We start from the raw sequence: 22,393 nt of genomic DNA, 5'->3' as shown, positions 1-22,393 counted from the left end.
ATAGTTTACTTAGTAATTTTGGTGGCATTCTGCTTATTACTTAGAGCTACAGAGAGCTCTAAATAGGGATACTTTAATTATGGCCAACCTGTGTATATATAAATATATACAGGGTGATTCGCTACCAGTGTGACAAACTTGCAGGTGTAGGGGGCACAAAGATGAATCGGAATCACATAGCATTGCAGGGTCCGAAATGCCTTCGTCATGCGGTAGAGGACGTTGAACGGAAGGTCGCGTGAACAGCGATCCCGCTGGAAGTCAGCATTTGCGAACCGGTTCCCAAGGCAGTAGGATGGACGAGATTTCAAACGTTGAACTGGCCGACATGCACCTCGCATATGGAGCTGTGGACTGTAACGGGCGCGCCACTCTGCACTTGTACCGGGAATGTTTCTCTGCACAGGCGTGCTCCTCATCATACGATTTTCACACGTGTGCACAGGTTACATGAGACTGGTTGTTTCACGAGAGGTACCATGAATCGAGAGCGAACGACGAGGACGCCAGACAATGAGGAGAATGTCCTACGTCTTGCAGAAGGCAATCCGAGTACTCGAGCGATAGGCCAACGATTGGGTATTTCCTAATCCACTGTATGGAGGATACTGTCAACAAACCAAATGAGTTCATACCATCTGCAACGTGTCCAATCATTGGAGCCTGCAGATTATCCACTCCGGACTTTTGCTACTTGGTTTCTTCGACAGAAACGGTTCGCAAATGCTGACTTCCAGCGGGATCGCTGTTCACGGGACCTCCCATTCAACGTCCTATACCGCATGATGAAGGCATTTCAGACCCTGCAATGCTATGTGATTCCGATTCATCTTAGTGCCCCTTACACCTCCTGCAAGTTTATCGCACTGGTAGTGAATCACCCTGTGTGTGTGTGTGTATATATATATATAAAGGTAAAGTGCAGCCATTATTAACCCACTGCAGGGTGGAAGCCTCCTCAACAATTCATGCTGAAGGGAAACGGACCATAATCTGCTACGCTGATCCAGTGCAAGTTGGCAGATCAACCGTATTTAGCAGTCGGGCTTGACCCCGGTCTACTCAAAGAGCGTGTGCTAATGCACTCCCACTCCTGACCACTCAGCTGCGGAGGCCATATATACACACACACTTAAATGCCTACTGTCTTCAACATGTCTGTCCTTTCGAATGTATGGACAGATTTTCATAAAATCTTATATATAGCTCTTTTAGAAAGATTTGCCAAGTTCTCCATCCTAAATTTTCTTAAAATGGGACAAATAGAAATCCAGCAATTATTATTTATTTTTTCCCTTTTTATACATATCACATAGACAATCCATATACTGTATACTATAGCTGAAGCGCTAGGTATCGTGTTGCTAATTGGGCAATATGCCGGATGCAAGAAACAAAATGTTCTTGGTTCATTTCTCAAAGAATTATTATGCAAAATTTCTTTGAGAATCATATTAATCACAGCAGAAATGTGTTATATTTCAATGGTTATTAAAATCCAGGAAGAAGTAATGTGCTTCAATGTAGTATCAGCATCTTACGATCTGAGGTTGCTATTTGTTTAATTTATTACATCATGGAATGTGAAATAAGTGCTGCATTTTGTGCATTGTAATTACAAAGTAATACAAAATGTTAAGTGAAAACAGTTACTTTTATATGTAATTAGCTAACAAAATCATTACTTACTTTTCACTTCTATTAATAAGAGAAAAAGAAAAACTTCAGTTTAAAAAATCAAACACTAAAATGTAATGCACTACATACATTATCTAACTTGGTATAAAAGTATAAGCAGAATTAATTCATAATTCTTGATTTTGTCTTTATTTCAGAATTAATAGTCTATAGCCAGGATTTCAGCACAAATACAGAAAGACAGCCAGCAAGCCAACATTAGAATTCTGTTGCTGGGTAGTGGAATGTGTAACTTTTATTTTGTGAAATAATGAACTTAAATAATTTCATGTATTTCCTCATGTAAAATCTTCCTTAAATATCTTCCAGGATTTTTTAAAATTTAATTTAATTTATACATTCAGAAGTTTTCTTTTTCATGTGCCACCTGCTAATATTGGTGTTGTATTATTATGCCAAACCAATGAATTTTCTATTGGAATGGAAAAGGATAAATTTTCACTATTTTGTGTTGTATCTTGTAGATTGCTATTTCTGGCAACTGAGGGAAGAATAAGACCAAGGTACTGAGAGATTGAGGGATTCAGTCCCTTAGAATGAAGTAATGTTGGTGAAGAATATCCCAACAGGCTTAGATCTGGAGAAGAAAATGATAGATGCAGAGTACCGTGATTCTCTTTAACAGTTACTTGATCACACACAACTTTTTCATTTACATCTTCTTTGCAATTCAATGTTCCTGTAAATAAATTACTCATTAGTAATTGGAGGTTCCTTAATTAATAAGTAATCTAATATAATATAATATCAATAATGATCCAGTATTCCTTACATTTTGAAGGTATAGCATTAAAAGGTTTTTGCAGGCCAGCTGTTAGATAGCTCATTATTGAACTGAACCTATTGGGAACTTTCTGTGCATATGCCATATTCTTTAATTTATACATCACTCCCCCCCCCCCCCAATCTATTTTTACCTTACCTACTAATCAGTGTTACCAGCTTTGAACCATAAGGAATCATAAAGCAAATAATTAAGACAAGATCAGTGGTTAGTGAGGTAACCAATAACTGAGATTATGTCAATATCGCTGAGAGTGGAACTGACACCATGTATATTTGTGAAATGAATGAGGAAGTTTCCAGGAGAAAGCTTTCTCAGTCATTTCATTTTTGGGAATTTTTGATCTTTTCACAGATAAGTTTATTCTATTTGTTGATTACTTGTTCAGTGCATTGAATAGACCTAACAAAAAAAAACTTCATTCATTTCACAATCTTAGTTGATGTCCATTTCCACCAAAATCTGTCAAGCCATGCTTTTTCTGACAGAATCTCATCCTTGATCTTTTCCTCACCAACAACCATACAGAGTACATTGCCAATGTTAGTACTCATCTATATATCTCAGATCACAACTTGGTGGCCTTTTCTCCAATGGTGTCACTCTGTCTGTCTCAGCCTTGTGATTTGTTTGGCATTACAAGAATGTTAAATGAGATGATCATGATTTTCCATTGGTTGGATTACTGTTTTAAATCTGATAATGTTTGCACAGCTCATGTCAGTAAAATTATTCTTAAAATCACTTTGATATCTCCTCCATAGGATGCCCTTGTCAATATCATTCATAAAAATTACAAATTGGAGGGGATCCAACAATACACCCCAATTAATATCAGGATGCACTGTGTTTATCACAAATATTTCTACCTTGATTAGCACAATTTGTGAGTGGTACTATCAGAAAAGTGAGGCTGATGATTTTATATTTAAAGAAAGGAAATGCATTTTGAAATAGTATTATAAGTATGAAAATTTTAAATGGTTCAGAATGTACAGGCACTCCTCTATTGCTTTTTTGTTACTGTTTTAAGTTTTACGACAAAAAAAAAAATCAGTGAACAGAAATATCAATTAGTTACACTACGTACGTAAGCGTAAATTTATTTTTATTTTACTGATCTGTGGAAAATATTCTTCCGATTTTCACACATCATTTAATTTTGTTAATTGGTGAAAGTAAAGTGTAAATCTGTGCTCTATATCTTTACTTTTATAGCCTGTGGATAATATTCTTCCTATTTTCGCTTATTAGAATAGCCATTTAATAAAATTAAAATTCAGTTTGCAAATGTGATCACAATGACCCGCGCTTACTATATATCGTATAGTGAATGGTATTTTATTTTGGAGAGTCCATCGTAAAGTGATTTGATCGTAGATTAAATTAGTTTTGAATAAATACTGTACTCTACATTATTATTCATTGTATGTGTTTTCAGCCTCATTTAACTCGGCTACAAATCGTAAAATGCTGCACATGATGAAGCTTGTTAGGGGTTATAATCTCAGTGCATTGTACCTAAAGTGACCAGATGTCCTGGCTTTAAGTCCTTGGCTCTGCATTGCAAAATGTCCCGAACTGGACATGTAGCATCCATGCTTATACCATGAATCACGATTTTGCCTTTTTTTTTTAAATTTTATTCTGCATCCTTGCAACATATTTTGTCTCGACAAACACTGTTCTCATTTCCAATGTGAACAGTTTTTATCGGAACTGTATCCAATATTTAGAACTCCGCTTAACACATTTTCAAAATATTGATTGTTTTAGATGGATCAATCTTAAAAATTGTGTTAATTGGCAATGTGTGAAAAAATGTTTTGAATACATTTCAATGTACAATAAAATGAAGTTAATTGGTGCAGATGAAGAAGAAAGTGGGCTTTTTGACGAGATATATATAATTTCTGTTGTTTTTATTGTTAAAAGAAGTATGTATTATTATTTCACAGAAATACCTACGTAATATAGGTATTTCTGTGAAATAAAACAAATATATGTGAAAAAAACAAATATAGCCTATATTTGTTTTTTTTTTTTTTTAAGAAGTGTGATACTTTGGGAGGGGATATCCTTTAAAGTAGTCTCCTTGACACTGCATACACCAATCCCAATGCTTCTGGAAGCATTCCTGATAGGCTTATTTTTGAATTGCAAATTACAACTCTGTGATCTTTCAAGGGGACTTCAAATGGGGGGGGGGGATCACAGGGTGCTTCATGAGAAATTCTTGAATGGAAAGCACTGAATGTTCATTGTCAAAATGCAACCACCAGTTTCCTGAAGCACGATTTTTCTGGCCATTTTCTCTGAGTGGCATCATGAAATCTAATTAGCAAAACAAACTCTTCCACATAGTCAAAAAATACGATAAGCACATTATATTTTATCGAACATTATATTTTATCGAGACTGTCTTGCTTTTTTTGGACCTTGGAGAAGACCAAGTCTTCCAAAAAAGGGACTGGGGCTTTGTTTCTGGATCACAGCTATGCACCCATGATTGAGTAATCTTGGAAGAAACAAAATGTGGGTTAGCAGCAGCTCAATGACGAAGAGTGACACAAGAACTTGCTGCTCTGTGATCAACAGTGAGGTTACAAAGCACAAACGTGACTGAAATGCAGCACATTCCCAAGTTCCTGTTAAAATTGATTGACATGTTCCATAAGAATTATCAGTTACACTAGCAATTTGGCAGACAGTTAAACATGAATCACTCCTGATCAGATTAAGAACACAAGCAGCTGAATAATTAGTTTTTGAAGGTGAAAGACAGCCAGAGCAAGGATTATCTTCAATGGACAAGCAGCCCTCTCTAAACTTTACAAACCACTGAAAAGTTTCAAATGACACAGAATCTTCTCTGAATCATCTCTTTCCATTGTATCTTTCTGTAATTTGCACAGTGGTTTAAAGTGGTTTCTTTTGCAGGATAATGAAAGACCTCATATCACCCAGACAGTGCAAGACATCCTATTGAGAATGGCAGAATATCATTAGAACACTTATTGTATAGCACAGTTCTCTACCTATGATTTTTGGCTTTTCCAAACTTAAAAACATTTTTGGATAAAAATGAGTAGTATGGTAGTGAAAAATGCATCATACTAAAAATTCTCTCAGAAAGCGGACTCTAGCACATTTTTCAAATGTTAACAAGCCAATGTAAACAATGTAAAGATTGCCAAGGTTGCTTGCTATTTTGAAAAAGAAACTAATTCCAAGACTGATACTTCTGACTGAATAACAGGAACAGTTCATATATTTTTCAGTCTACTCTCATATACAGTCGAATTTGGTTATAACGAGCACGGAAATAACAAGATCATAGCTGTAATGAGCAAAAAGCCATAATGATTTTAATTTGCACGTATTCCCATACAATCTCTCACTGTTATAACGAGCGTACTACACAGATATACCGTACAAATTTTGGTAACTATGCAAACATTCTTAATTGCTCGGGTAGTCAAAAAACCCAGTTCTTGGAATAGACAAAAATGAAAGGGGCAACTTAGCTTTTATGACCACCTGCATCGGATTAGGGGCCGGTTTATGACCTGACCCTGTCCTTTTGGGGATGAGGGCTATACAATAGTGACATTCTGCTTGTAATTTCTATGGTTGCATTATCCTATTTACAGATTGTCTTGTATTCACCGAACCATAAATTTATTTCGGGACTTCTAAGAATTTTGGAAACGATAATTGTTTGTATGCAGATCACTTTACTATCATTTTAAAGTAAAATCAGTTAAAATCGAACCCTTACTTCGGAAACATGACTACTAACAAATGAGTGTCTCTCAGAAAAATTGAAATCATTCAAGAATTAGAATGTGGTGCAAAAAATGTTGAAGTGTGTAAAAAGTTTTCTTTGTCCTCCTCAACAGTATCGACATTGTGGAAGAATAAACATGTTTACGTATTGGCACTGGGGAAGAACATAACTGAAAAAAAAAAAAAAAAAAAAAAAAAATTGAAAGTGCAAGGTTACAAACACGAAGCATTGCTTCAATGGTTCACTACAATAAAAAGCCTAATTGAAATCGTGTTTATTATTAATTAGTATTGTTTTCAATTATAGAGAAATAAATTGTGTTTAATATTAAGTGTATTGTAGTTTATACATGCATATTAATACAAATAATATCTAAGTATATACTGATATTATTTTCTCTCTAATATTTCTTTTGTTTTTTGAACCTATCTTTTTATCAAGTTATTGAGAATTAAAAAAAAGGAGGTAGATTTAACTCATCATTGATATAGTGAGTAATGGTTGCAAAGAGGAAATTTTGTCAGTCCCATGATGCTCGTTATAACCAAGTTTGACTGTATGTGTATTCTGCATGTGCAGAATTCCCAGAGCTATAGATCTAAACAAAACAGCGTTCAGTTTAACAAGTTATGAACTAATAATATTAAAAGTAAATATTATTATAATATTAAAAGTAAATCACCTGAAGATGTTGAATGAATGTAATTCAAAGCATCTCTGGCTTCCTCCAGTCCTGCATCAGCAGCTTTTTCATATAATATTATTGCTTGCTGAATATCTTTAGATACACCTAGGATGAATATAAAGCTGCATAAATTTTTAACCATTTACACAAGGACTATTTTTAACAAATCATTTTCAACCATGATGGTCCAAATTAAAACACAAAAAGTGATAGTTCTCTTATGAACGTTTGTCAACTAAATGATACACCATAAACAAGAATATCTGTGAGGGTAAATGAGTGTGAACAATGCACTCATTACTTTATGATGATTTTTATTATCAGGTTTTTAAACAGTACTTTCAGAATGACTAACATGTCATTCTGATGACAGATTTTGATTTAAAGCCTTAAACTTTCAATCAGCTCTCCTTGCAGGTGCCCAGTTTCCAAGCACTGTTGTTTTGTAAAATACAAGTTAAGAGTAAAATACAAGTAAATCCTGATGCTCTTTGCGGCACACATTTCAACAGCTCTACATCTCTCCTGAAATGAAGATTACAGACCTATATTCAAGATGTGGTCTAATTGTTGCCTTATAACAATGGGGACAGTCACTTTCCTGCAAAACCCTTTAGCTGTTCCAGCAGCCTATCTGCATTGCTCAGCAAACTTCAGCAAGAGAAAATATTTCTCTTGCTCTCTTTTATTCTCCATCATCTCGAATGTGGAGAATGAAAGAGACCTTTCACGTCCATATTGAGGAATGATGGTTGCAGAATAGATGTGCAGTTTGTGGAAGTTTGAATAAATTCAAAGGAAGAACTAGACAAACTTTGGAAGGGGATGGATAAGTGACATGGATTTTTTTTTGGCAGTATGCTGTATAAGCTTGCTTTCTTACATCATTTACCACTACTATACTAATATCCATTATACATACGATGGATGTGGAAATATCATGTCCGTACTTAAGCCAATAACTGAGTTTGTCTGTAGACACTAAAGTGAAAGGGTAGCAAAATATTTTTTTATTCTTCATGTGTCCAGTCTGTCAGTTTTATTATTTTATTTTGTTTATCTGTGGTACCACCCAATTGGTATGTTATTCTGGGATTGCTTCCCACTTGCAATACCTCACATTTATCAATGTTACAAACCTCAATTACCACTTCTCAGCCCATCTGCCTAATTTTCATAGTTCTTGTTGCAGTAGTATGTCTTGATTCCCACCAATGACCTTCCTGCCAACCTTTGTATCATCTGAAAACTTAGACATTAAACTTGATAGGCCCAGCAATGAAATCATAGTGACTCCACTAATAACATTAGTCCAAGAAGAACAGTGCCAATTAATAATCACTCTCTGTCTTCTGCTACTCAATCATCCTTTTATCCATAGCAGTAACTTGTCCCCTAATGCAACACTCTCCAGTTTGACCAGAAGTTTTTCAGAAGAACAATGTCAAAATTAGTGTTTACATCCAGTTCCTTTGTTATTACTTTATACTTGCTAATCAGCTTAGTCAGATAAGATCTCCTCTTAACAAATCCATACTGTGATTGCTGTATAACTGAATTTCTGTAAGAAAGATCCTGCATTACTTCTTTAACCACTGATTCCACTATTTTCCCTGGAACAAAGTTAATAGGTCTGTTATTATTCATTTTGCCATTTGATCCCCTTTGTGGACTAAGAGAATTGCCACATCTCCAATCTATAAGGATCTTCCCTGAATCCAGAGATGCTCTCGTAATTATGGCTGTGGGTTTGCTTACCTCTTTTGCTACTTCTTTTAATATACAGTGGGACCCCAACATCGGATGGTAATTTATTCCAGAAAACTGATCGTATGTTGAATATATCGTAAGTTGACACCAGTAATACATTGATTTCCTGTAATTCGTTCCAAACTCTTGGCAGGCAATCCCAATAACACATAAAATAGGTATTTTTTACATTATTCTTGATTTTTACATTAAAAAGAGTATTTTATAAAGATTATTTAATATATAGTTATAAAACATCTTAAAGTAAAAACCAAACAATAAATTAGCATTTAACTTAGTGAAGTGCAGGGCTGATGAAATTAATGGTGACATAGTGGTGGTGGGATTAGATCAGATGTCATGTGTCTTTTCAGTCTTTTGTGTTTTGCTACTACTAGCAAAGAAACTGTCCAAAACGAACTGTTTTTTACGACTTTTTTGTAATGTCCTGAAGTAAAATGACCGTCTTCCATTTTGCACATCATGATTTCAGTGTTTTCAATGTTGGGGTGTTTTTTTACCACTTTTCTTAAACGCTCACAACAAGAAATGACAGTCTTCAACTCTTCAGCTGACACTTTTTTGGGTGTCCTCTTCTGCCTCTCCAGTATCACTCTTCGTAATTTTCTCCAACTCTTTTAGCTCCTCTGTCGTTAGTTTACGCCCATGAGCGTCAATAAAGTCCTCCACACCCTCTTCATCATCCTTCCCATGGATTTACCAAGAGTGACAATATCATTTGTCAAAGCACCATCCTCTTCAATTCAGTCAAAGTTATGGATGATTAAAAGCCAGATGTTTTTCCAGGCTGAATTTAAGCATCTGGTATAGAAGCATCATTCCAAGAACTTACGATTAGCCTCACATCTAGGACGTTGAACTTTGAGCTCCAAAAATCTTTGAGGGTGACAGCATTTTCAACAGAGGTCGCTGCAAAACAACTTGCAAACATTTTCTTGGTATAGATTTCCTTGAAGTTTGCAATCAATTTCTGGTCCATTGGTTGAAGCAGAGGAGTGGTGTTGGGTGGCGAAAATTTGATTTGAACAAAGTAAAATTGTGCCTCGAGATTGAACAAGGTTGGGATCATGGGTTGGTGCATTAGCCAGCAAGAGCAGTGCCTTCGCAGGAAGCTTATGTTTCACAAGATAACTCTTCACTGAAGGACAGAAAACTTCAAGTGCCCACATTGAAGACATATCTTGTAACCCAGGCCTTCTTATTACTGCGCCAAAACGGTTCGAAGTACTGTAACATGCGGGAATGTTGTGTTGAACAATAAAAAAGACGCTAATTGGTTGAGAATAGTCGTACGAATGATGTTCCACACACAACGCGTCTGAAAATTTCCACCAATGCATCATTCCAGCTATATCGGAAAGCCATCGGTTCCTGCAAATATCATCAGTCCTTAAAATAAAAGATTGTATGGAAAATAAATCGGTTCCTGAGAATATCGGATGTCGATGTCATCAGAAGTCAAAGCCCCACTGTAATTGGATAGATTCCATCGGTAGTAGGAGCCTTATTCACTTTTAGCTTCTGGTTTCTTTTCAGTTATCACAAAATCATTTAGCTTCCAATTATAATCTGTTATACTTCTGGTATCCCCATGTGTGAATGTGGATGCAAAATATTCAGTTTGTTAGAAACTAGACAGGATCATCAACAGTTATGATGTCTGCATCTAGTGATGTTCATATCTCTTTCTTTCAAGTATTAACAAGAACAAAGAATTCTTATAATCTACAATAGTTTTTTTTAAATTAATTTATATTTTTTTAGCTATTCAAATGTAATTGGAAATATACGTTGAATTTTTTGGTTTGTGTTTTAATTTATTGAGATCAGACTGAGGTCATACATTTTTAATTATCTCATAATGACAGGTACTCCCCATACTTAGGAACTTTCATAGATATGATGTTTGTTATTTGGTTTTTAGGAGCATTAGCAACTAAGGCCATATTGCTCCGGGTATATGTGGTGGTCATTCTCTGACCTTTTCGAACCCCCGTCTAATCAAGAAGCGTGTGCTACGCACTGCTGCTCCTGCCCACCTGGCTAGTACAGACACAGAGAATGAGAACTAGTCCCCTACTTTTCTGAGGATGATTCTATGGTTTTTCGCAATAATATAAATGACTTAATGAACCATTTAGGAATTAGTTACAATCCTCAGTGGAGACTGTTTATTGACTCACCATAGAAGAGTCTCAAAGGTGTGTTGCCCCACAATGGAAATAAATATGGGTCAATTCCAGTAGCTCGCTCTGTGCCTTTGAAAGAAACATATGAGAACTTGAAGAAGCTATTGACAAGTATTAATTATGAAACTGTACTGACTTACTTGGACATAGTGTATAGTGTAGTTTGACTAGTGGCACCGGAGGTTCCCCCAACTCCACAATTGGTACTTTGAGACGTATACAGGCCAGATATTCTGAGTTAGTGAAGGATTAGTGTAGGTTGTGTTGGTATGTTGTTCATCCAGACTCCTAGCCTAGGAACCTATGGAAACCACCAACCCCTAGTTACTGTCCTTCACCACGGAGAGGCGGGCTGGGTTAGTAGGAAGAAATACTCCAGTGGGGCAAACCCTAGATTTCACTCCCCTCCCCCCCACGTGTATTTCTTCCTACTTGTCACTTCCTGGCTACACAAAAATGCCTTGCTTTTAGTGTGAGTGGGACAGTCAGCTAAGGAGTAAGCACTGAGATGTCAAGGTCTGGCCAAAGATGGGATAGTTTGTTGCCTGAATCAAAAAATCTAGTTCATAAACCACCCAAAACTGTCCTCCTTTCACCTCTGCACATCAAACTGGGTTTGATGAAACAGTTTGCGAAAACTTTACCTCAGGAAGATCTCTGCTTCAACTACCTTTGTACTAAATTCCCATAAATTTTCCAAGAGAAACTAAAACAAGGTGTTTTTGTTGGACCTCAAATTTGCAAATTGATGAGGGATCATGATTTTGAGGGAACTATGAATAAAAGTAAAAACAGGCATGTATTAACTTCAGGTCTGTTGTTGAGAACTTCTTAGGATCAATACTAGAACAATATAATTGAAAATGTCAAGAAGCTGGGTTGCAATGTGAGTGTCAAGGTATATTTTTTACATTCCCACATCAAGGTATATTTTCTAAGGAAGTGTTAGTGAAGAATAGGGTGAGAGATTTCACCAGGACATTAAAGATATGGAGATGAGGTACCAGGGCAGGTGAAATGTCAACATGGCTGACTATTGCTGAATGCTGAAGAGGAACTGTAAAGTAGAAGGATCTGCAAGAAAATCAAAGAAATGAAAATATGACCCATCGTAGATCAGTTTTTAAAATGAGAGGTGAGTGTTTAGTGGTCTTTTTACCACACTGCCTTTTTAATAGTATTTTCAACGTGTATTTAATTATAGGTCTGGTAAAAGCAGCATTTTGTTATAATTTCAGTGTACAAATTGTGCCAAAATTAATAAAAATTTGTGAAAAAATTAAATTTTATTTTGTGATTTTTGAATAAACCCAAAGTCATTTTTGAAATCAGCATTAGAAAATGATTCAGAAAAAACATCTGAATTTTTTTTCAAAATGCAGAGTAGTGTATTCAATACAATTTAGCTATTTTCTAAGCCCACCTATGTACCGGGTGGTTATAAAATAAGTTTCCCTATTCAGGAGACCCCAGTGTCAAAACAGAGATAGCAGTGTGAAAATTGGTGGGTGTGTCATTTTTCTTCTACAAATTTGTAGAAGAAAAAAAAAAAAAAGTTAAAAATTTCTGCCACCAGGGAAGAAATTGGCACTGTAAACATGAGATGAAATACTTAACTTAGGATTAGATTTTAATATCAAAACTTAGAAATTTACAGATATTGTTCTATGTGCTTTCCTTCACTCGAGATGACATCCTGAAAATGGAGGAATGCATGCGACAATTTCGCATAGTATCTCATTGGGGATGTTGGCTACATGCTGTTTAATGCTTGCTTTCAAATCGACAAGCGTCTATATGCCGCGACAGTAAACTTTGTATTTCAGGAATCCTCAAAGCCAGAAATCACAGGGATTGAGATCTGGTCATCGGACTGGCCAGAACTGCGGAAAGTCTCTAGAAATGATGCAATCATTTCCGAATGTTGAACAGCAGTTCCTTCACTTGTCGACTAATGTGGGGAGGGGCACCATCTTGCACGAACACTATGGTCTCCAAGCATTGCCTTTCTTGCAGAGCAGGAATCTCTTAGAAGAGCGCAGTACCTTACACGGCCATGAAGTGTAGACTTTTCAAAGAAAAATGGTCTTTCATGCACAGCAGATGGATGAGAAGTTCCCCATATTCGGCAGTTTTGTGCATTTACAGCCCCATGTGCCTCATCAGACCACAAGATCATTTGAGCCCATGTATCGTCAAGTTCCATATGAGCCAGAAATCGTAGGGCAAAGTCCATTTGTTGTTGCTGATCACAAGATGTTAGTTCTTGCTCTATGTGAATCTTGTATGGGAACCAGCGTAAAATGACTCAAATGACTCAAAGCACTTTACATACAGAAGACCAAGGCAGGTTCGAGTCTCTTGACACACCTCTGGCACTACTGACTGGTAGTGTTTTGCATTCTGACCATTGCAACTGCCACTTCATCCACTACCTCCGTTCTGGTACACGGTTGTCCCCTGCTTGGAATTACACCTAACTCCCTGGTCGCTTCAAATTTCTTTATTAATTTTCGAAGCCCCACTGATGTCAAAGGTCCTTTATGCAAACCTTTAAGTTTCCAATATTTTTTGTAGTGCTGCATTAGCATTACTATTATTCTGGTAGAACAGTTTTACTAAAAGAGCACATTCTTTTTTTGTAAGAGCCATAATAGTTATTGACAGTGGCCTTTCTGCTTTTATCTAACAGGATGCCGTTTGTGTAAGCAGCGTGTCTTGAAGTAAATGACATCTTTTACATATGTGCAGCGCCATTTCCCTGGTGGCAGAAATTTGAACTAATTTTTTTCTTCTACAAATCGTTTCCCCATACCCTAAATGACACACCCACCAACTTTCACAGCACTAAACCATTTTGACACTAGGGTCTCCTGAATAGGGAAACTTATTTTATAACCACGTGGTATAAAACATATTGATTGATTTACATCGTAAGAAAACCTGTATGAAAAAAATCATTAATAATTAATGCAGGAATGAATAAACACTAGTTTAAATGAAACTAGTGTTTATTCATTCACAGTCTGAATGGATCTGGGCCTTTTCACCAATTTGGAAGGATAGCAATTGTAACCCCTGTGCTACCTGCAAAGATAATTCGGTATTGCTCCCTGTAAGCTTTCACATTCTTGAACAATGAAAATTTAAATATCCAAGAGCAAATTTAAAAACTGTTGAAATCAAAGAAAACATAAGAATTATTAGTTCCACAATTAAAGAAGTCTTGTTTTCCGGATTGAAAGCAAACAAAGAGTAAATGGTTCATTACTTGGCAAAAAAAAAAACAAAAAAAAAAAAAAAAAAAAAAAAAACAGAATCAGTAATCTTATCAACTTTAGTGTGTTTTGAACTCACATTTTCAAGATTTCCATGTTTCCATTGTAAATTCATATTGTTTCAAAATATCTTTTCTCAAGGAAAATACAAACCAGCCACCAATATGATCTTCCCCATTTACACTGATAAAAATATATTTACATAGTATAGCTAAATTCAAAAACCTTGGTAATTTTCTAATGTTTTTGTGACAGTAATAACATAGAAAAAATACAATGTTAATTAAGGCTGGTATTTTATTACTCAGACTTTTTACATTTTGGAAAAAAATACTTATTCCCAACTCTCCCAAAAGTGTAATATTTTTAAGACATAAATTCCTGAACAGGGTGTCAAATTAAATCAGTTCTGTTTTCAGCAACCTCAATAACCTCTAATTTATGAAATGTCATGAATAAAATTGGGTAAACAAAAAAATTTAACACAGACATTAACAATGGTCAAACAAAATGTTATGAAAACACATAACAATACACATGATATTAAAACACAGAGCAACAGACAAGAATATGATTTTCATGTTTGCACCATAAGAAAAAAAAATTGTGATATTCAAAGGGCTTTTCTGAAAAGCTTCCAAGACAGGTGCCAGAATCTAATCATTTTTCATTTTCTTAATGCAATAGCAAATTATTTGGTTTATATGACAAAAGATTAACCACCACTCCCAAACTTATACCAGCACAAGAAATTTATGGGTGTCCATAAATTTCTTGTACACTTTAAAACTGCAATAATTTAGCAGCTTCCATATGAGATCTGTAAAATGCATTGAAAGGTAACTTATTCTAGTTTTTATTTTTTTTTTTTTGATAATCTACCCTACAATGGATGGTTTCAATATAGGAGGTAGGGAACTGTGCCCTCTAGCTAGTAGAACTTAAGTCTATATCAGTGGTCAGAAGAAAATTTATGACAAATTATGCAAAGGAAGCCAAATAAGTCACCATGTAGGGGAGGGAGATGTACAGGCAGCCAGGGAAGCAGATTAGCTGAAAAATATCAGTAAGCTAGTAGCAAGGGGATGTAATGTAGAATGAATAGGCTGGGCACTGAGTGAACTACGAATTATGATAAAAGGGAATAAATGGTAGTTTTGGTGAAAGAAAGAGGGACCTAGCATGAGGGAAAGAGAGTGAATGGGAATGAGTGGAAGAGCAAATGTAATTGGCCGAAAGAATACCAAGTTAATAATAACTTACATTACTTTATATATATATATATATATACTAACAAACATTTACTAACAACACTATCATTGCATTCTCCCCTGGCCGTAAAACATTTGCGGCTAGTCCTGCACCACAACTGAAGAATAACAGTAAGTTGCGGTGCTCAGAGAGGGCAGTGCAGAAAGCAAGAGTTGAATAAATGAAATGAAAGCCAGAAGAATGAATGAAAGTGTAAGTGTGTGAGAAAAAAAAGAACACAAACCATAAATGCTACAGTTATTTACACACTAACTCTAGTTTTAATTAGTATTTAAATTTACATTACACATCATTGCATCCCCCCTTGGTGTGTAAGAAAAAGATGAATGAGTATGAGTGAAAAAAGAAAAGATTATATATATATATATATATAAAACAAGAAAAAAGTATAAAAATAGAATGCAAGTAGAGTGAGAATGCAGATTATGAATGAAGTAAATGTGTGTCTCTCCCACCCCTTCGCCTGGTGGGTTCCCCGCTGCCAACTAACATATCCCACCTCTGGAGCGGGATGGGCAGCTTGACCTTCCTACCAGATTCAACACTACTGGGACTGACATGCCATTGGCAATCTGAACTGGGTACTCTAACCCAGTTCCCTTTAAAACCCCCATCCCCGGGCAGGGGAGGGAGGAGACAGGTCTGTCTCCTCTCCTCCCTGCCTACCCCCCCATACTTCGTCTGGTGGGGCTCGTCTCCACTGACCTCTTTGGGGATGCCTATTCTATCGTCCCTATTCTTCTGTGTTCACCCCAGTCTTCCCTCCCCTCTCTTACTAAACCGACAGAGTACACCACTTAACAATGCCGCCAAATTCTAATCAACGTCTAAATCCTACCGTTTTCTTGTAAATCTCTTTTGGCCAAATCTAGTGTATACATTCCCCCCCCCCCCCCTTTTCCTTTTTTTTTTTTTTTTTTTTTAGGCCTTGCCACTGAAATCCTTGTAAATTAGATGGTGGAGCCTTCCAGAATACTTAAATAATTTACTAGGTTATTTAAGACCTGACCTGCCTCCTCATGGCAAAGTGTGGGCAACGGTGGGTCTCAATGGTCAGAGAAACAACAGAACATAATGCTACACAACAGACCACTTCCCACACACTTTTTAAATCTCTGGCCTCCACAGAGTTCTGTGTCACTCACAAAGAATACAACGCAGAGATGGGGGAAACCCCTAGTGCCATCAGACAACTAACACACTTTACACTTTATGCAAAGGAAGCACTGTACAGAAATTCAATTTCAAAATGGATTAAGAAGTTAAAAGAGACTGGTTCCATTAATGATAAGCTACAAACTGGAAGGCCTGGATTAAACGAGGAGATGGTGGCATCTGTGAAGGAAGCTTTTCAGCCTTACAAAATCCAAATGTATCAAATGTTGCTGGAAGTGGATTACCATGTAAGATTAGTTTTCTGTCATAAGTTTAATGACAACATTGAAAACGGCACTTTATCTCTTGATAATGTACTGTTTAGCGATGAAGCACCATTTCACATTAGTGGTAAGGTTACTCACCATTATTTCCACATTTGGGGACAGAGAAACCACAATTCTGGGATTTTTTTTTTTTTTTTTTTTTTTTGTGAAGAAAGAATGGTTAATGGTGATAATTATCTTGCAATGTTTAACTTAAACAATTAGAAATTGGAGCCACTATGGTTTTTCATTAAGATGGAGCACCTTGCCACTTCACACTTGAAATGTTTGACATTTTTTTCTATGGGAGCATGTTATAAGTTTGGTTTACTCCTCAAAACCTTGCTCTTTAAACGATTATCATATGATCACAATACATTTAATGCTGTAAGTGAAACACAACTGGAGAACATGTTTATAGAATTGCAAAATTGCACTACTTTGTATCAGTAATGGTGGAGGTTTTGCTGAATCTTAACAACCTTATAATAATGTACTCTAAAAATCTTGAATAAATTACCTTTCAAATTAATTTTACAGATTGTTTTTATCTTGTATAGAACCTAAGTTACTGCATTTTTAAAGTGCACAAGGACTTTATGGACACTCTGTATTTATAAATCATTTTTTTTTTTAAACTCTGAAGTTCTTCAAGAATTATTTAGGTTTTCACAAAGGAAATATCTGGCCTTTGATTTGGCAATATTTATGATGTTTATTAGAACCATACTCTGAATTTACATATGGCACATCAATAGCCATTAAAATATCAGACATCCAAAAAGTAAATTGAGAAAAATCATCACAACAAATTGTACTCGAAAGATTAAGTAAAATAATACATTACCACCGAGCCCTTCTTCGTGGAATACTGCCAAATTATACTGTGCTCTTTCATGTCCTTTACTGGCAGCATTACTGTAGAATTTAGCGGCTTCAGCAAGATCTGGTGATACTCCCAAGCCATTCTCATAACATAATGCTAAACAATAGTGTGCTTCAACATTCTGTAAGATAATTCCTTGTTAAAAACTTTATAAAAAGCAAATTCAATAAAAAGAAAATTATATCCTTAACTCTTGATATTTTTTACAGTTGTATAATTTTTTCTATTAGTTATTATAAGAAATTATTTATTATTTCTATTTACTATAACAAAGAACAAAATTAGCAATTTCATATATTAGTATCAGAATGGCTACATAACATAAGGAAAAAGACTTTTTTGTATTTAGCAAAAAAAAAAAAAAAATCTCTGAACTTTACCAAACTTGTTTTGTAAAGGCAGAACTAAAAGTGTAATAAATAACCATGCCATTGTAAACCAGGGATGTCAAACTCAGAATGTATATGGCAACACATTGGGATGGGCAACACTAGCGTGCATGCAACACATTAGTGAAATTACCGAGAGACAGAAACTGTAAAATTCAGCACATTTTAAAAAAATGTCATCATTTTACAATCTGGGAATATTAAGAAAGCATTCTGGCACTTTTTTTTAAGAATCCATACAAAAGGGGTAACATTTCTCCCTTTATAAAATGTGGACCGGACTAACTTGTCCTTTAGTTTTTGCTGCTACAAGATTTAAACTGCACAGTGATGTTTGCTTGTTATTTGTTATTTGGTTTTTAGGAGCATTAGCAACTAAGGCCATATTGCTCCAGGATATGCGGTGGTCCTTCCCTGACCTTTCTGCATCCTCCGCATTTGGTGGTGACGGGCTTGAACCCCGGTCTAATCAAGAAGCGTGTGCTACGCACTACTGCTCCTTCCCACCTGGCTACGGAGGTGCCTCACAGTGATGTAATGATCTTAATTTTCACAGCAAAACAAACTTGCCTTTGGGACAAGTTACCCTGGCATTGCACTACTTTCAAACAGAGGGCCTTGCCAAAAGATTAATTGGTCATTTATTTAAAAGATCAGACTAGTATGCTATGGCAGTGTTTCAGGTCTAACTTATCAGATAGCAGGCTGTTGTTATTTGGTTTTTAGGAGCATTTGCAACTAAGGCCATATTGCTCCAGGATATGCGGTGGTCATTCCCTGACCTTTCCGCATCCTCCGCATTTGGTGGTGACGGGCTTGAACCCCGGTCTAATCAAGAAGCGTGTGCTACGCACTACTGCTCCTTCCCACCTGGCTACGGAGGTGCCTCACAGTGATGTAATGATCTTAATTTTCACAGCAAAACAAACTTGCCTTTGGGACAAGTTACCCTGGCATTGCACTACTTTCAAACAGAGGGCCTTGCCAAAAGATTAATTGGTCATTTATTTAAAAGATCAGACTAGTATGCTATGGCAGTGTTTCAGGTCTAACTTATCAGATAGCAGGCTGTTGTTATTTGGTTTTTAGGAGCATTTGCAACTAAGGCCATATTGCTCAGGGGATATGCGGTGGTCATTCCCTGACCTTTCCACATCCTCCGTATTTGGTGGTCACAGGCTCGAACCCCGGGTTAATCAAGAAATGTGTGTGCTATGCACTGCCGCTCCTGCCCACCTGGCTACGGAGGCGCCCAGATAGCAGGCAGTCTCTAGTGACAAGAGAGACAAAGACAAGCCAATTGTAAAAACTGTTTTGAAGGTAGTACTAGATCACAGAAACTCATTACCAAGACAAGTTCATCCTATGACAATCAAGACCATTGCATTATCTATGCAGTCGAAATGCTTCTGGCTACAAAAACAGTTGAAAGGACAAGAAAATCCTGCCAAAATCTTATAATTTCTGTGATACTATACAGTTTCATTCTTTCAGCGCAATCTCTTATTTGGTAAACCATAATTTAGTGCGGCTCTTGGAAATTACAGCTACATGTCTAGTCATACAGCACTTGTGGAGCTGGTGACCATTTTGATGTCACTACAGAACAGCCGAGAGCAAAGAGAGAGAGTGAAATGCCTAGTGTGGGTACAGCTGGAAAAATGTGTTTCATTAAACCTATGGTTAATCTCTTCCATAAATAGTGACATACTGATGAATACAAATAATAGATTTATTTTCACATACCTAGGAGAATAGTTAATTTTTTTTATCTTCCAATTCAAAAATATTTTTTTCTCTGAAGTACATTCAATGATATTCTGTCTGATAGTGTACCAACATGCATTTAAAACTGGCATTTCAATGACATTTGTTGTAACTTTGTTTATTGTCATTTGTTTACATTTAGCAATATTTAGTCTCCAGAGCAAAGTTTCTGGCATCCCCTCCCTCCTCATCTTCAACCCATGAATGGTACTATGTACTATAGGTTTTGATACCTTTCATGTTTAGGGTTTTCATAACAACAATAATAATAATAATAATAAAAAAACTGAACTAATATTTATGTCTGTAAATATTAATTCAATTTGCTAAAAGCCATTTTTTATCATTATAAATGTTTACAGGTGTCAACAAATTCAAGTTGCCTGTGCTTAATGTTTATTGAAATGTGCTCCTCTAAAACTGCTCAGCCACTAGTTATCTGTCTAAAATCCAGACCTTGCAATCCTAAAAGTGCCAAATTTAAGAGTTTACTTGGAAATTACAGCTATATTTGGTATTATTTACTCTTAATATCAGAGGTATATCTCTCGACAATCGAGCATAAACATTTGACGCCTTTTCTACCCCGTATCACATACTATGGGAGGTATTTAGACGATGTTCTAGTTATTACCGATAGTAGTACTATCCAAGACATTTTACATTAATTTAATAATATTCACTACAGACTCAAATTTACACTGGAAAGGGAGGATACGGATACAGAGTCATTAAATTTTCTAAATTTCACACTTACTCGGGACATGAATAAAATCCAATTTAACATCTATCGTAAACCTACAAACACCGGCATGCTTCTACATTATAACAGCTATCACTCGTTTTCCTACAAGAGATCTATTATCATTAATCAATTTCTAAATGCCTATAAGTTTCAACGACGGAACCTCTTTGGGCTCAGAAATACAAATATTAACCAGCAAATTCTTAAACAGGGGTTATCCCCTTGCTACAATAAACCGAATTAGGATACAAGTTAGGGATAGGATACAAAATACTACTTCAACCAACAATTGTAATATTAAAAAATACTTTATTTCTGTCCCATACGTTGAACAGTGGCACAAACAGCTTAACAGATTCTTTAAAGATACCGAATTTAAAACTGTGGCCAGGCCAATGCGGAAACTACACACTATACTGAAAAATCGCTTAATCCTTTCCTCATTCGCAACACAAATAAATGATCTGATATACAACATTTCTTGCAGTGATTGCAACTCGTCGTACCAAGGTTCTATGCATTTTGCTTTGAATTTTCGTATTAATCAACATGCAGCCTCAGTTTATGCTCCTTGTTCAATAGTGTCAGAATTAGCCTTTAATGCTGTTAACGAAAAACATACTTTTTTATTTAACAAGGCCAAAATACTTAGTGTCCAACGTGATTATACCAGACTATTAATTGCAGAAACTGTCGAAATTAAATTACATGATAATTCTGTTAATGTTCGCCGGCCATTTGTAATATCTGATTCATGGACTTTTACGAGCATGCGCGAAGACAAATAATCCCTATTTAAGTTTCATGCTCACCCCTATTCGGTAATTTTCGTTCCTGTGATCACAACATACGGTCAAAGTGTTGTCAGCTTCAGGAAGGAAAATCATTTTGCATTTTTTTTTAAATTAATCAATTTAATTTTTAATTGTGTTCACAATTGATTTTTAATTATTTTTTACTGTTATGTAAGATTTTCCATTTTTTTGTTTTAATTGCTGGAGAGTAATATACGGAAGTGTTCTACGTATTATATTGAGGTAAACTCTTATTATTTTACAAATATTGATATCAATGTAGAACGTATTGAGCATTACAGCTCTGGTTTATACTAACAAATATCTAATTCCTTAACACCAATCATGTTAAACAATGTACTAACCTCTTGTGCTGCTGCAGCTTTAAAGAATGAATATGCTTCCTCCCATTTTTGCTGTTCTTGGCACTGATAACCCATAAACATTTGAGCCTTGGAGTTAAAAAGTTATAATTAGATGTACTAATCTGAGAATAATATATGAAATAAAATTTATTAAAAAAGAACTTTCAATGAAAAAACAATAGAGAATAGGTGTTATGGTTTGGGACTTGAATTATATCATGTAATTTAGGCTTTCGGGTAACCCTTGCTAATTATGACCATCCCATATGTTCCTCCACTTGTGGTTTTTCTTATCAGCAATATGCACATAGTTAATGTTTAGTAAATTATTTGATGAGTTGAGGAGAAAATAATGAAAAATAACTTTTTTAGTATTTATTATCTTTATATTTTCTTTAACCATTTGATATGCTGTACAATGGCAAAATCCAAAAATGCACCATATCTGTAAAAGTATTTTTGTTATATAAATATATGTAAAAAAATGGGTGAAAAAAAACTTAAATACTATAATATAGTAACATTAAAATATTAAATTTTAATCTAAATTAAAATTTAAA

The 22,393-nt window shown here is 35.6% G+C and overlaps 2 protein-coding genes across 2 annotated transcripts in view; one reads left to right on the top strand and one right to left on the bottom strand.

The window, feature by feature from the left end:
* RfC38 (replication factor C subunit RfC38) overlaps positions 1–2,249 on the top strand; it is an 80,924-nt gene extending 78,675 nt beyond the window's left edge. The window contains exon 9 of the mRNA XM_090385260.1: positions 2,163–2,249. The gene's annotated coding sequence lies outside the window, so the exon portion shown is untranslated. The remainder of the gene's footprint in view (positions 1–2,162) is intronic.
* Positions 2,055–22,393, bottom strand: part of LOC150078041 (uncharacterized) — a 119,978-nt gene continuing 99,639 nt past the window's right edge. Inside the window, exons 7-10 of the mRNA XM_090384439.1 lie at positions 21,834–21,920; positions 17,735–17,894; positions 6,955–7,062; positions 2,055–2,377 (exon numbers count right to left, since the gene is read on the bottom strand). Of these exons, the coding sequence (XP_090240565.1) occupies positions 2,055–2,377; positions 6,955–7,062; positions 17,735–17,894; positions 21,834–21,920 (678 nt within the window). The remainder of the gene's footprint in view (positions 2,378–6,954; positions 7,063–17,734; positions 17,895–21,833; positions 21,921–22,393) is intronic.

This window comes from Mastigoproctus giganteus, chromosome 11 (assembly GCF_048544385.1).
Source record: "Mastigoproctus giganteus isolate SK-2022 chromosome 11, ASM4854438v1, whole genome shotgun sequence".
Classification (NCBI taxonomy): domain Eukaryota; kingdom Metazoa; phylum Arthropoda; class Arachnida; order Uropygi; family Thelyphonidae; genus Mastigoproctus; species Mastigoproctus giganteus.
The sequence above is the reverse complement of the archived record's forward strand: the minus strand, read 5'-3'. Positions and strand labels throughout refer to the sequence as shown.